This window comes from Lissotriton helveticus, chromosome 5_1 (genome assembly GCF_964261635.1).
Source record: "Lissotriton helveticus chromosome 5_1, aLisHel1.1, whole genome shotgun sequence".
Taxonomy (NCBI): Eukaryota; Metazoa; Chordata; class Amphibia; order Caudata; family Salamandridae; genus Lissotriton; species Lissotriton helveticus.
Window position 1 is genome coordinate 2,033,806,187 of NC_136065.1, and position 14,557 is coordinate 2,033,820,743.

General features: G+C 45.1%; 1 protein-coding gene across 1 annotated transcript; it reads left to right on the forward strand.

The window, feature by feature from the left end:
- Window positions 1-785: 785 nt before the first annotated feature.
- On the forward strand, window positions 786-11,740 carry LOC144752856 (uncharacterized). Its single transcript, XM_078640693.1, has 3 exons — window positions 786-836; window positions 1,497-1,611; window positions 10,810-11,740. Exons 1-3 carry the CDS (start codon window positions 786-788, stop codon window positions 11,727-11,729), a joined length of 1,086 nt encoding a protein of 361 aa, XP_078496819.1. The 3' UTR covers window positions 11,730-11,740.
- Window positions 11,741-14,557: the final 2,817 nt, after the last annotated feature.

A 14,557-nucleotide genomic window follows, 5' to 3' on the forward strand; every position in this document is an offset into this window, starting at 1 on the left:
CCCAGACTGGCATTCAGAGACAGACCATCCTTCCTGGGTCAGAGGTCAGGGAGCCCCCTATACCACATTCATGTACCTAAAGGATTAAGTGTCTCTGTCTGGGGATCCAGTTGACATTATATTTTGAATGGTCTTATTAAACATCTCATCTAACCCATTTGTTTGTGGATAGTATGGAGTCAAGAAATTGTCACCTCAGCTTGCTATCAAATCTCTCATTTAAGATGATATGAAATTGGTTCCCTAGTCGAAAATCCGTTCTAGGAAACACAAACCTAGAAACACTGCCTAGTAGAGAGTGAACTTCCACCTATGTAATTGTGCTCCTCAAAGGAACTGCATTGAATGACGCCTGGTGCCATGATCCATCGCAATCAAAACATGCTGAGGGGAGGCTTATGCGCAGAGCTACTGGACAGTGCTTCAGAGGGCAGAGAGCTGAAAGAGACATCAGCATTACTTGGAGTGGAGACAAGTGGGGAGCTGTCTATAAAGTCTCCCTGAGGTTTGTCTTTTGAGAGTGATCATAGGACTGTTCTCTTGCAGGACCCTACACCTCAGAGCAGAAAGCCCATGTGCTCTAGACTGATCAACAGTAGTAGAATCAGCTTCTGGCCTGGTCATTGTAGTGTGAGCCAAGTGCATTGCTCGCTTGCATCTTTTCTCTTTGTCCTCCATCCACCACAGGTTATGCAGGTACTGCTCCATTTTCAAATGCAACTCCTCATGCCACTCATCTGGCTATTTGGTGCCGAGACAATGCTGGATCTCCTAGCACTCCAAAGATGGCATCTGATGAAGGAATTGTACATGTGAATCAACTGCTGACCCTGAAGGTAAGGGAGGGGGGGGGGGGGGGGGGGTTGGGAACAAAATAACAAACAGAGACTTTTGTGCCTTCAAGGTCCGCCACCGTCTTCTTGGAGTTGTACGTACATCTCTTCTCAGTCCTGGAGAGTGTCATTGAGGCATGTGTGTAATGTAGTGCACAGTGAGCTGTACTGCAAATATAAGTAGAGGTTATTCGACAAATGAGTAGTCATGAAATATTCCCTTCTGCCTTTGACATGTGTACTAACAGTCACATGATAATGAATCTATTGCTGCATAGACTTCCAATATTCAAATGTTACCCTTGGACTTGCGGCACTCCTGTTAGAAGCTAGATCGTGTTTTCCCATCACACACTAAGGTACACTTTGTTTTTTCAACACTATGCACAAGGTGCGCAAGAGTGTCTTTTTGGGCTCAGACTACAGAACGAGAAACGATGGCACATAAGAATGTCATTGGGTGCTAATACCAAGGCCTCAGTACGCGCATTAAATAATACCCACAATGTCGCAATGTTCAAGAGTTCTCCTGTTTTCTGCTCCATAAAAACAAGTGTTTGGTTGCTACGAGTTCTGTTAGTGCACTAAAATTAAGGATGGTACTTACCATGTATTCCCCTTTATGGTGCAGGGTTGGTTTTCGCTGCATTGCTGGCTTTGCAGGGGAGAAGAGATCAGAGATTTGCAGGAGAGCTGCAATTAAAGAAGCTCAGCTGGGTCATGGAGATGTTCAGAAGAGCGGAATCGCTAAAGAGGATACATCCTCTTCAACTAGTGGGTAAGCCAAGCACTGCCTCGTGGTTTGGATGCAGTACAAATACCGCTTCCAAATCCTGATGAGTCAGCCCAAATATCCCCATAGTTATGTGCCTACGAGGCAGCCCAAATATGCTCATTAACTGGGGTGGTGAAGTGAGCTAAAGTAAGATGATGAATTCAACCCAGATCTGTGACTGGGGGGGTGAGTGTCTGAAATGTTTCAGATTTCCATCCATAATCTCCTTGTGTTTGCTTTGTTCGCCCTAAGTTGGCCGGGTATGCCCAGACGTGGGTCCCTTGCTCACTTTGCCACTGAATTCAAGCAAAGCCTGGCTGATGAGGGTTCCTTCCCCAAATCAATCAATCAATCAATCAGACATTTGTAGAGGTGCTTCCCTGAAACCGGTCCCAATATGCTTGTTTCCGGTCCAGGGAAGACCTGACTTGGCAGTTCCGGCTGGAATGTTTCCATGAGGCACAGGGTCAAGACTGATTTGCATATAGCTGGTTTTGAACTGGTGTGGCGAAGTGAGTTAAAGAATAATGATGGATTCAACCTAGATTTGTGACGTGGTGAGTCTGAAAAATGTCAGCGCTCCGTCCATTATCTCCTTGTTTGCTTTGTTTGGCCAAGTTGGCAGGGTATGCCCAGACGTGGGCCCCTTGCTCACTTTGCCACTGGTTTCAAGCTAGCCTGTTTGATGAGAGGTGTTACCCCAAATCAATCAATCATTCAGACATTTGTATTGCGCACTACTCACCCGTGACGGTCTCAATGCGCTGAGGGGGTGGGGGAGCTGCTACAGTTCGAACAACCAGGTCTTGAGAAGTCTCCTAAAGGCCAGCAGGTCCTGGGTCTGTCGCAGGTGCATGGGGAGGGTGTTCCATGTCTTGGCGGTGAGGTGGAAGAAGGATCTACAGCCGGTGGTCATTCGGTGGATGCGTGGAACGGTGGCAAGGGCAAGGTCAGCGGAGCGAAGCTGGCAGTTGGGAGTGTAATAGGGGAGTCTTTTGTTGAGGTATGTCTGTCTGGCGTCATGGGGTGCTTTGTGAGCATGGGTGAAGAGCTTGAAGGCGATTCTCTTGTTGACGAGGAGCCAGTGCAGGTCCCTCAGGTGGACAGTGATGTGGTGGGGGATGTTGAGGACGAGGCGTGCGGAGGTGTTCTGTATGCATTGAAGTCTCTTCTGGAGTAGTCTAGCCTGCTGGTGACGAGGGCCTGGGTGATTATCCTGGTTCCAGTGGGGATCCATCTGTAGATATTACAGAGCATACGGAGGGTGTTGAAGCAGGAGGAGACAGCGTTGACTTGCTGGGTCGCTGACAGTAATGAGTGATGGATGAATCCCAGGTTGCATGCATGGTTGGTGGGGGTTGGCGCAGCTCCCAGCGAGGCCGGCCACCAGGAGTCGTCCCAGGTGGAGGAGGTGGAACCGAGGATTAGGACCTCCGTCTTGTCAGAGTTCATTTTCAGGCGACTGGTCTTCATCCGTTCGGCGATGGCCTTCATTCCTTCATGGAAGTTGGTTTTGGCAGTGGCGGGGTATTTGATGCGGGAGATGATCAGCTGGGTGTTGTCGGCATATGAGATGATTTTGAGGTTGTGCGATCGGATGATGTTGGCGAGCGATGTCATGTAGACATTGAAGGGGGTCGGGCTGAGGGATGATCCTTGGGGTACGCCGCAGGTGATCTTGGTGGCTTTGGATCGGAATGGAGGGAGGTGGACTCTTTGGATTCTGTCGGTGAGGAGGGAGGTGATCCAGTCCAGGGCTTTGTCGTGGATCCCTGCGTTAAGAAAGGCGTGTGCGTAGGGTGTGGTGGCAGACGTGTCGAAGGCTGCCGAGAGGTCTAGGAGGATGAGGGTCGCATTTTCGCTGTCGTCCAGCAGTGTCCTGATGTCGTCGGTGGCGGCGATGAGAGAGGTTTCGGTGCGGTGGTTGCTGCGGGATCTGGACTGGGATGAGTCCAAGGTGTTGTTCTCTTCAAAGAAGAGTGTCAGTTGTCTATTGACTATCTTCTCAATGACTTTCGCCGGGAACGGGAGCAGAGATTTGGGTCGGAAGTTCTTGAGGTCCTTTGGGTCTGCTTTTGGTTATTTGAGTAGGGCGTTGATCTCTGCGTGTTTCTAGCTTTCCGGGAAGGTGGCGGTCTCGAATGAACTGTTGAAGACCTTTCTGAGTTGGGGTGTGATGGAGCTTGCTTTGTTGAAGAAGTGGTGATAGCAGGGGTCTGACGGTGAGCGGAGTGGAAGGAGCTCATGGTTTTGATGGTGTCTTTCTTTTTGACGTGGTTCTAGGAGAGCAGGAGGCCGATTTGACTGGGGGGTGGTGAGTCTAAGGTATCGGCGGCTGTCGGGGGGTCTGAGTGTTGACGCTGTCGTGGATGTCGATGATCTTGCAGTGGAAGAAGGTGGCTAGAGAGTCGCAGAAGTCTTGTGACAGCGGGATGTCGTTGGAGCTGGAGTTGGGGTTGGCGAGTTCTTTTACGATGTTGAAGAGCTCTTTGCTGCTGTGTGCGTTGTTGTCGATGCGTTCCTTGAAGGAAGTCCTTTTGGCGGTTTGGATGAATTGGTAGTGCCTGCGGCTGGAGTTCTTGAGGGCTGTGTGGTTGTTCGGTGTCTGTTCGTTGTACCATTTCTTCTCAAGTCTTCAGCAGGTCAGCTTGGATGCCTGGAGGTCAGCGGTGAACCAGATGTCCCTTCTGTTGGTGCGTCTGTTTGAGGGTTTTTTGATCAGGGTGAAAGTGTTGGCGCAATCGGCGATCCATTACCTGAGGTGGCGGGCGGCTGTGGCGGTGTGGTCGGTTGTTGGGTGGGTCTCGGGCAAGGGTGGTGATTAGCTAGTCTTCGGTGACCTTGTTCCTGCTGAGGTGAGGGATTCGTTGCAGGTGGTCGTGTGCGGTGTTTTTCTTGAAGGAGAAGTGGATGAAGCGGTGATCGGTCCAGAAGAGTTCGGTGGTGTGGCTGTAGGTGACGTGGCTGCTGGCGGAAAGAATGGGGTCCAGCGTGTGTCCGGCGGAGTGGGTGGGTGACGTGACGAGCTGTTTGAGACCGAGGTTGTGCAGCAGTGTGGCAGAGTTGCTGTCATTGGCATTCTCGAGGTGGAAGTTCAGGTCTCCGAGGAGGCCAAGGCGTGCGAGCTGACGACATCTGTGATGGAGTTGCCGAACTGTGTCCGGGGAGTCTGTAGACGAGGGTTCCTCTGAGGGTGGGTTTGGGGTCGATGTGGATCTGGAAGTGCAGGTGTTCGGCGGTGCTGAGGGAATCGTCGATGTTGGTCGAGATTCTGAAGGTATGTCTGTGGATGATGGCGATATCTCCTCCTGGTCTGTTGGTGCTGTCCCTGCGGGTGATCTTGTAGCCATCCGGGATGGCTATGACAACGTCGGGTGCCGATGAGGGGTTCATCCAGGTCTCTGTCAGGAAGGCGACGTCTGAGGAGGGTGAGTCGAGCAGGTCCCACAGTTCGACGGTGTGTCTGTGGATGGAGAGGGTGTTGAGCAGCATGCATCTGAGATGGTTGTGGCCTGCCCTGGTGGGAGGGGCAGGATGTGCAGGTGTTCTTTGGCTGGTGAAGCTGCAGTTTCGGCAGGTGAAGGGTCCGCGGGTGTGCTTGGGGGCGGCTTGGAAGCAGGTAGGTGTACTTCCGTCGTTGACTGCGTTCAGGAGGTTGGCGTCGTAGCGGCATCGTGGCTCTCGTAGGGGCCAGAGGGTCTGGCGCTGGGCGCGGTCCAGGCATGGACGGGCAAAGACGGGCTTGCCGTAGGCGTGCCTTTGGCCATACAGCGACTGCCACTTAGAAGGGGAGAAGAGCTGGGAGGCGGTTGGGACGGCGAATGGGTGAGCGAGGGGTCAGGGGACGCAGGGGATACAGCGTCGGGAAAGCGGAACCAGGGATCTACGGGGAGAGGAGGACAGGAAAAGACAAAAGCAACACAGGAGGGCAGAAAAAGAAAAAGAAAAGAAAAGACAAAAGCAACACTGTGGCCCAGGAGGGCATGAAAATAAAAATAAAATAAATGACAAATGCAACACAGTAGCCGAGAGAAGAGGGTCAACTACAGCGAAAACGGGAGCGGACCCAGGGGCGGCCAAACTCGCGGCGGCAGCGGGGGGAAATACACAGGCACAGACAGATGCAGCAAGCTGCGCGGCGTGGGGAGCGCCCTGCCTGAACACAGGGTCAAAAGCGGTCCTAGGATGCTTGTTTCTGGTACAGGGAAGGCCTGACTTGGCAGTTCGGGCTGGACTGTTTCCAGGTCGCACAGGGTCAAGACTGATTTGCATATAGCTGGGTTTGAACTGGTGTGGCAAAAGGAGCTAAAGAGAGATGATGGATAAACCCTGATCTGTGACTGGAGGAGAGGGTCTGAAAAGTTTCAGCGCTCCGTCCATCATCTTCTTGTATGTGCCAAATATCCTCAGTCATCTGCCTCAGTCAGCCCAAATATCCTGATAGTGGTATGCCTATTAGTCAGCCCAAAAATCCCCTTAGTAAGGTAATGATTAGTCAGCCCAAATATCCTCATAGTCATGTGCCTATGAGTCAGCCCACATATCTTCAGGACATGGGTCCTGGGCTCACTGTGCCACTGAAATCAAGCTATCCTGGCTGAAGAGGGGTGAAACCACAAAACCGGTCTTAGGATGCTAGTTTGTGGTCCAGGGATGACCTGGCTTGGCAGTTGGGGCAGGACTGTTCCCATGAGGCACAGGGACAAGACTGATTTGCATATGGCCAGGTCTAAACTGGGGTTGCATGTTGAGCAAAAGAATGATGGATTTAACCCAGATCTCTTGACCGGGGGTGAATGTTTTGATTTGCTTTGCATTCCTTCCTTCAATTGTGTGTCTTTTGCCTTCTCGCCCTAAGTGTGCCAGGTATTCCCAGGCGTGGGTCCTGGGCTCACTGTGTCACTGGAATGAAGCTATCCTGGCTGAAGAGGGGCGAAACCCCAAAACCGGTCCTAGGATGCTTGTTTCCAGTCCAGGGAGGACCTGGCTTGGCAGTTCAGGCTGGACTGTACCCATGTGGCTACTAATCAATTCAAAAACAGTGGTAGGGAAACAAGGAACTGCTGAAACAGAAGCATAATGTACATCCCACGTCACATTCAAAGATAAACAGACTAGTTAAAAGGATTGCATAGTTTTTTACACCAATATTTAAATAGAAAGTGCAGAAATATTTACCAGCAGCATGTTTAACCCTATGTGTGACATGAATTGTTCGGCTTACAAAGTAACTTTTTGATCTAAAGTTTACAAACGTAAATAATTCCTCTCTTCTGTCAGTATGCTTCAAACTGTTAGTCACTCAGTACAGAACGCCCAGGTCATCTGATGTTAAAAGGAAAGTTATCACATATTAATAGCTTCTCAGCTTTTTAAAATAAATTTCATTTTTATTTTAAGGGTACCAAAACATAGACCAGCAAATGTCTGCTTAGAAATTGCTACTCTTTTTTACTATCATCTGTTGCTTTGGCATCACAGCAACTAAGCATCACAGGGACTGGGTGAACCTCTTTATTTTGTACATCTGCAGTCAAAGCTACAGTCAGATATCTTTCGATCAACAAACCATTTAAATTAGTGGAACATTTTCAGTACTCTCCGTCTGGGGGGGAACAAGTCAATTCTCAGTGAACTCCCGCCATTTCATGCCAGGCTGATAGCCATGTGGCTAGGAAGTGGTATTTTTTTAGTTACGTGCTGAGATTCTGGTCTGTCATTGTTTCGCAAACCTTTCAACACCAAAAATGCCCAGATGGATAGACCTCTGGCTCATGCATGTGCTGTGCTCATCCAGGTGTGTAACAGTTTAATTTACAAGTTCCAAAACTGACCTCATTCCAGACTGCCGGATGTAGACTTAGCAAAGTGACTGCATCTCTACAATCTTTATAAACATATCAGATAGTAGCCAGTTCCAAGATAACCAGAGGCAGTAAAATAAAAAAAAGTTTTGAAGTCCTTTGGTATACCAATTCAAAAAAGCAAATAGATTCATTTTTAGATATGTATTTTCGGTGCCAATGTTTTGGTTTACTAAATTATCAAAGTCTAAGTCTTACTCTAGTAATGCTATTTAATCATATTAATTTGTACACAGGGTTCCCTAACTTGACAAGTGCTGAAGACAAAAAAAAAACATACATTTTTATTAACATGTAAAATCTAGTTATTGTTCTTTACATTTTGTAGCATCAGGATTGGTTCAGATCATATTTTAATGGGACCAGTTTCTGGTATCTCATTTCCTATGTTGAACAATCATTTCAAAATTGGAGTACATTATCCACCTACCCTCTACAAAACTCTCAGATAGATGTAAATGCTTTTCTTTGCCTTGTGCTCTGTCTGGCCGTCATACAGCTGCAGCCCTCCTGACTTTCATTAATGATCCCTCACTCTTCTGAAGAGAGGCCTTGTGCTCGGCCTGACCATCGTACAGGGTGCAGCTTCATGAATTTAAGGAGTTGCTGTTCCACCAGTGTGACATCCAAATAAACCTTGATGTTGTTGTGTAGGTCTGTGTGAAGGCACCCATACTACACAAAACTAAGGTAAGACAACATACTAGGATAATGTTATTGATATGTAACACAATAATATGTAATCAAGAACTTTAACTGCTGACCTTGCCAACTAGAGACCTCTAATACCAGTTCTGGTAATTAAACTTTTCAAACGATTTTGGGCAAACTTATTTACCTCTCTTTCGGGCACATGCATCAACGTTATTTTTTGCGATTCCTTATTTACGATAATTAAGGAATCGCAAATAAAGAATCGCAAATACCAATGCATCATTTTTTTCGCATTTGTTTTGCGATTCGGTAAAAATCGAATTTTTTACCGAATCGCAAGAAATATGCGAATTCTTAATTGCGAATTCGCATTTTGCGAATGCGCAAAATGCGAAAACACACACATGATGAATCTCATTGACCTAACAGCCTGGAAGCCAGTACAGTAATTAGTCGCAGCTGCTCCCTTGTTTGCTGTGGAGGTCTGGCAGTTGGCTTTTGGAGCTTTCCCTGGAGCTTGCTGCTGCAGTCTGTGTCTGCGAAATCTGTGGAGAAATGGCAAATGATAATCCTGTTGAAGAGGGGCCAGCCAGGAAAAGGAAAATTAAATTTTCAGACCAAGAGTTGGAAATTCTCATTGAGGAGGTGACTGAGAGACAGGAACAACTTTTTGGCAAGCAATCTCTGAAGGTTCCAGAAGCTGTTAAAAGAAATCTATGGGTTGCTATTCAAGCAAAGGTTAATGCAGTTGGTGTAGCACATCGTGACATTAATAATTTACAAAAAAGATGGTATGACCTGCGCAGTCGTGCTAAAGAGAGGTTAGCAACCAGGATTAAAACAGCAAAAAAACCTGGAGGTGGGACCCCCTGGGATAGACCCAATACCCCCCTGGAAGACATGGTGGAAGGCACACTGTTGACTGAGGCTGTAGTTGGAGTGATAGACATTGATACTTCAGAGCTTCCTACCCCTTCTGAAGGTAAGTTTACTGTTAATGTTTTTGGTTTTAAGAATTGAGCAATGAGAGTGCAAGAGGGATGTCAAAGTAGTTGTACTTGCTGAAATGTGTTTTCAGTACTTTAATATTTCATTTTCGTACTTAAAATCAAGATATTAACAGTTTGACTCCTGAAAGCAGTGCATCATGGGAGATGTAGTTTTGTTCAGTCCTTTTTTTTTTAAATTAGTCCAGAGGCAATCAAATTGGAAAGGACACTGGTATCTACCATAACCATTGGTTATTGTTTGACAACCCTCATAAACGCTTAGAATGTAACGTTGCGGTATATCTTTTTATCCGCCCCTTCTTTTGCGTTATGGCATAGTCATTGGGTTGTCAAAGGACGTGTTGTATGCCTGCCTCACCAGAGGCAACCTCTGGTAAGAGTAGAAGTGTCCAGGGATTTTAGGACAGCAGCTAAGCAAAAGGTAACTAGGGCAGTTACGAGGGGTATTTAAAACACAGTGTCTAACCAAACCAATTCTTTATTCTAAAAAGGTAGGCACTAGTGATTAAAACTTGTAAGTATATTTTATAATCGAGTTACCAGATTATAAATATGATCAAAATGTGGTCGACATGTTTCAGCTCACCTGGGCCCAGCCGGGTCTATGGAGCTTTCGTCAGGACAAAACAGGGGGATATATATAGTACTCACACGACTTGTGTAGTATTCAGAAAAGTTTTTTTTTGTAGAACTCTCAAAGGGTTTTCCTGCATTTAGGAAAGAAAAATTGGCATCGAGAGACATACTGTGCATTTTCAAACAGTAAACAGTAATTGGCATGTAGCACGTATCAAGACAGAATTCCAAGTTTATCTATCTATTCAAGCAGTCAATAGGATCAGAGAGTACTTGTAAGGGGTGCGTCGCTAATCGCACATAGGAGCAAACATACATACAGGGAGTAGAAGAACAAGCAGTTAAAGTCTAAACTTTAAGTAGACATCGGACTAAAATAGCGGACAACATTCTGGTGTATGACGAAGCCCCGGTAATTAGTTGGGAATACATCGTACTATATTTTAGATGGCATGAGCTCTCGCCATTACAAAAGTGTGTCTGGCAAAAATATAATGTCAGATCGTATGCGGCCTCACCCGCTTGCTGAGTAGAAATTAAAGGCACACATACAAAAAAGGAGTTATCGTCGCAAAACAATGAAAAGATTCAAGTACCTTAGTTTAGTTAGAGGTTCTCTTCCTCAGGGCGCAAAGAGTCGCATGAGGATACTGATTCTATACAGGACGAGAGATTTTGTTAAATACCTGTTTGTTAACGAGTAATAGAAAACGACAACCAGGCATCCAGAAACGCCGGTCTTACCCTCGTGTGCCAGTTAGAAGCTACTTGTGCTGACACTGCCCCCGGTAATGGAGGGCGTACTTCCTGTCTCAATATAACATCCTCAGTAGAAATCAAGAGAGGGTTCAGGGTTTTTGTAAAGAGTACTTTCAAGATGGGGGTTTTGTGCAAGAGCTTTTTTGAAAAAACGGGAAACTATGCCCTCTAAATCTCAGGGATTACGTTCGTCACATTTTTACAGACATTGTCATTTCAAAATGAGACAGAAGTAGACAGGGAACATGTCATTGTAATGTAACTCAAGCTTTATTAGAAAAAATTTTGGGATGTGCAAACTTTTAAATAACATCATGTTTGCATTTTGTCAACCATAGAACCACTTCAGGAATTAATTGAATGTGATTTGAGGGATTTCAACACCCACGAAGGTCAAGAAACAGATGAGGGAAATGCACCAACCACATCAGCATCCCTTTCTCAAAGAGGTGAAAGACAGAGAGTGCGTCAACTGCTGCAAAGTGATTCTGAAGAGGAACACATTGAAAATGTTTCAGAAAGGCAAACTCAACCTACTCCAACAGTCACTAACACAAGGCTGAGTAGGCGAAGGAGACTTCAGCAGTTCTATAGACGCCGTGCTCATGTAGCAGATAGTGGCAGAGTTGTAGAGGGCACCAGCACCGGTAGTCTTGTGGAAGACAAAATCCTCAAGGTGCAGCGCCTGCAAGGCAAAGACATTAGAATCATGAAAGGTAAACTTGGACATATCAGCAAACAAATTGGTGCCATGCACAACAGTATGAACAGAATGATAAATGTAATTAAGACAGACCATGAAACATCGTCAGAGAAGCTAGACCGCATTGCCACTTCTTTAGAGACCATGTGCACTGTGATACAAAACCAGCAAAATAACAGTGGAAAAAGACACCTGCAACTAATGACCTGCATGCAGGGTCATAACAGGCACATGTCTCGCCTTTCTAATTGTACTGTTCAGCTCTGCAAACAAACACTTTCAATGCAGTTAGATTTGAAGAAAATTTTTGCAGAGATTGCCAAGGGAATGGGGACACTTCATGAATCTATTGATAAATCACATAGCAATGCAGCTCCTGATAACCAGCTACCACTGGAGGATAGTGGAGCAGGAAGTACTGTGAGTGGCATACTTGAGCATTGCTTAACTGGCACACGGCGTAGCAATAGAAAACAGAATGATGCCAGCAACATGCACATCGCCAATTGTAAAAATGCAGGGAAGGCATTAGGTGTGCGTGGACGTAAGAAATAACCTCATTTCTGTGAAGCCACTTGTTTGTGAGGAAAATTCCCAAATTGTTTATGGTTTAATGTTTTTCATTATTAAAATGCAGGCTAAAACAAATTTAAATTTATGGTGAAACTTTCACATTACATGAAGTAAATGCATTAATTTTGACTTTTCTTAAATAATTAATTTTCATGCAATTCAAAAATTGTCTTGTGTGCCTCCTACCTCTTTCAGAAGTAATGTTGTGTGATCTCTGCCCTTCTCCTTCTTCCCTCTGCTGCCTCTGGTCCATGTAGTCTTGCTTGGGGTTGTGGAGGCTGATTGTCATTTTGAGGTAATACATCTTCCTCATCTAGTTCTATGCCTCTCTCGGTTGCTAAGTTGTGCAGCATTGCACATGCAGCTACTATTTTGCAACAAATCTCTGGACAATATTGTAATGCCCCACCAGTCTTATGTAGTATGCGGAAGCGAGATTTCATCACACCAAAGGTTCTCTCAATCACATTGCGGGTTGTTAAGTGTGCCTGGTTGTACTGCTGCTCTTTCCTGGTAGTTGGATTGAGGTATGGAGTTAAAATGTAAGACCTCACTGCATAGGCACTATCACCTTCAAAAAAAGAGAAAGACAGTTAACATGCAAGGAAGACATGTGTCTTGGTAAGGGAAGAGTGTGTTACAATCTGAAAAAATTATATTTACCAAGCAAGTATCCATCTCCAAATTGACCTGCAAGCAGTCGAGCATGGATGGCACTGTGTCTAAAAATGTAAGAGTCATTGCAACTAGGTCTGTGATAACAGTTTTAGAATTACAAATGACTTGAATGTTGAGAGAATGGAAGCATTTCCTGTTGCGGAAAATATACTCATTTTCAGAGGGTGGGCAAATGGGAACATGTGTGCCATCTACACAGCCAATGACATGTGGGAAATGAACGATGTTATAGAAATCTAACTTGTTTTTCACCAAATCCTGCTGTGAAGTTGGACATTTTATGTGATACCTTATTCTTTGCAACATGGCATTTAGGAAGGCATTAAAAAATCTGGAAAGAGAACTCTGGGAGACACCACCAGCAATGGCCATTACACCCTGAAATGACCCAGAAGCAAGGAGGTGCAGTGAACACAATACCTGAACATGGGTTGGTATAGCTTGTGTCCTGCGTGTTTGCCTCTGTAAGATTGGGTCCAATTCTTGTATTAAATCTAAAATTAAATGAGCATTGAGCCTATACCTATCATAGATCTCTGCTTCAGTCTGCCCTAGTAAGGTTATGCGCACTCTGAAGATTCTCTCTTGTATCAGCCTTCTCCTCCATCCTGCAGCTACTCTCAACCTCTGCCTGCGAGCCAAAAAGAAAAGTGCAGCCATTGTGAAAAGCAAGTTAATGGTCTCTGAGGTCCTTATATGCAGTCCTGATGATTGACACCTGTTGTGAATGAATTTTGAAAAATTACCACCAGGTTTGACTTCTTCTACTTTTAAGAATTCCAATTTGCGATTTCTTAAGAAATCGCAAATTGCAATTTTTCATGCATAGCATTTTTTTGCAAACAAATGCGAATTGCAACTTTAGCGAATTATTTTAGAGATCCCAAATACATTTGCGATTCCTACAATTGCGAAAAAACACTTTAAACTTGATGCATCCCAAAAACATGAATTGCATTCGCAAACGGCCGATTTTTGCGATTCGCACCGTTTGCGAATGCAATTCTGTTTAATGAATGTGGGCAGTTGCTTCAAACTGTGAATATGCTTTATCTAAATATGTGCTCTCTAGTACTGTCCCAACTATTGTACATGTCATTTTGATATTCTGTCTTGGCTCAGCAGGCATCACTGGGGTTACACTGCATTGCTCTTGGATCATCCTGGATAGCCGATCTCTGGCGTTTTCTCTACTGATCAGGATGTCCAGTTTTCAGGGTTATGCATATACTGATGGCATCCACAGCCTGCTCAATTTGGATTTATCAGCATCTGACTAGCACTTCCTACCTCTACTATTGCACCAAAACGCTTTCATAATGTCGCACGTCCATGAATGTCTGCCAGAGATGACATTATAAAGCAGCACTTCATAGAGTCTACAGAGAATTCATCTTTTCACACCTTTCATCTAAATCTGCATTGCGTCACAAAAGTGTTTTGTCATTTTACTGTTTATAGAATAATAGTGTTATGCCCGCCTTCTGCTTCTCCTAGATAAGTTGTATGGAATATATGAACCAGCGGAACACACGAGAAAGCTTAGCATGACTGACACAGCCTTTCTTCCATCTATTTATTTAAACTTGTTTTTATTGGCATTTCTTATATCTTACAATTGTCTCAATACAATATTGCAGGGTACATCACAAAAACATGGTAATACAGTGTACATTTCAACAGTGTTATTTAGCATCTTAGTATCATACATTAGGCTCTACGAGTTGCTGTCAAGGTCAGTAATTACCCACCATTACCCAGTCTTGCACTACATTTTTATCTTTATCATCTGGGAAACCTAGATACACGTCCAGCTTGGGCACCCTCTCGGGCAGCGTTGTTATCTCATGTGTGTGGGCCTGAATACATTGTGTACCATGGCAGTGTTAATCATATAGTAATGGTTTGGGTCAGCTCGTCAATTGCGAATCTGTGTGCCGGGGAGGTGATTTCTTCCATCTGTGTTTGGTAAAATGAGTATCAATAAATTTGGTGGTAACTGTACTCTCGTTAAAGAGACAAATGAGTAATTGCATGTAAGTGGCTGTTTGTATTATTTAGTGCAGAGAACAACAACTATGCTCATATCTAGCTTTTATCCTAGGATATTTTTTGAGAAATGTTGTTAGTGG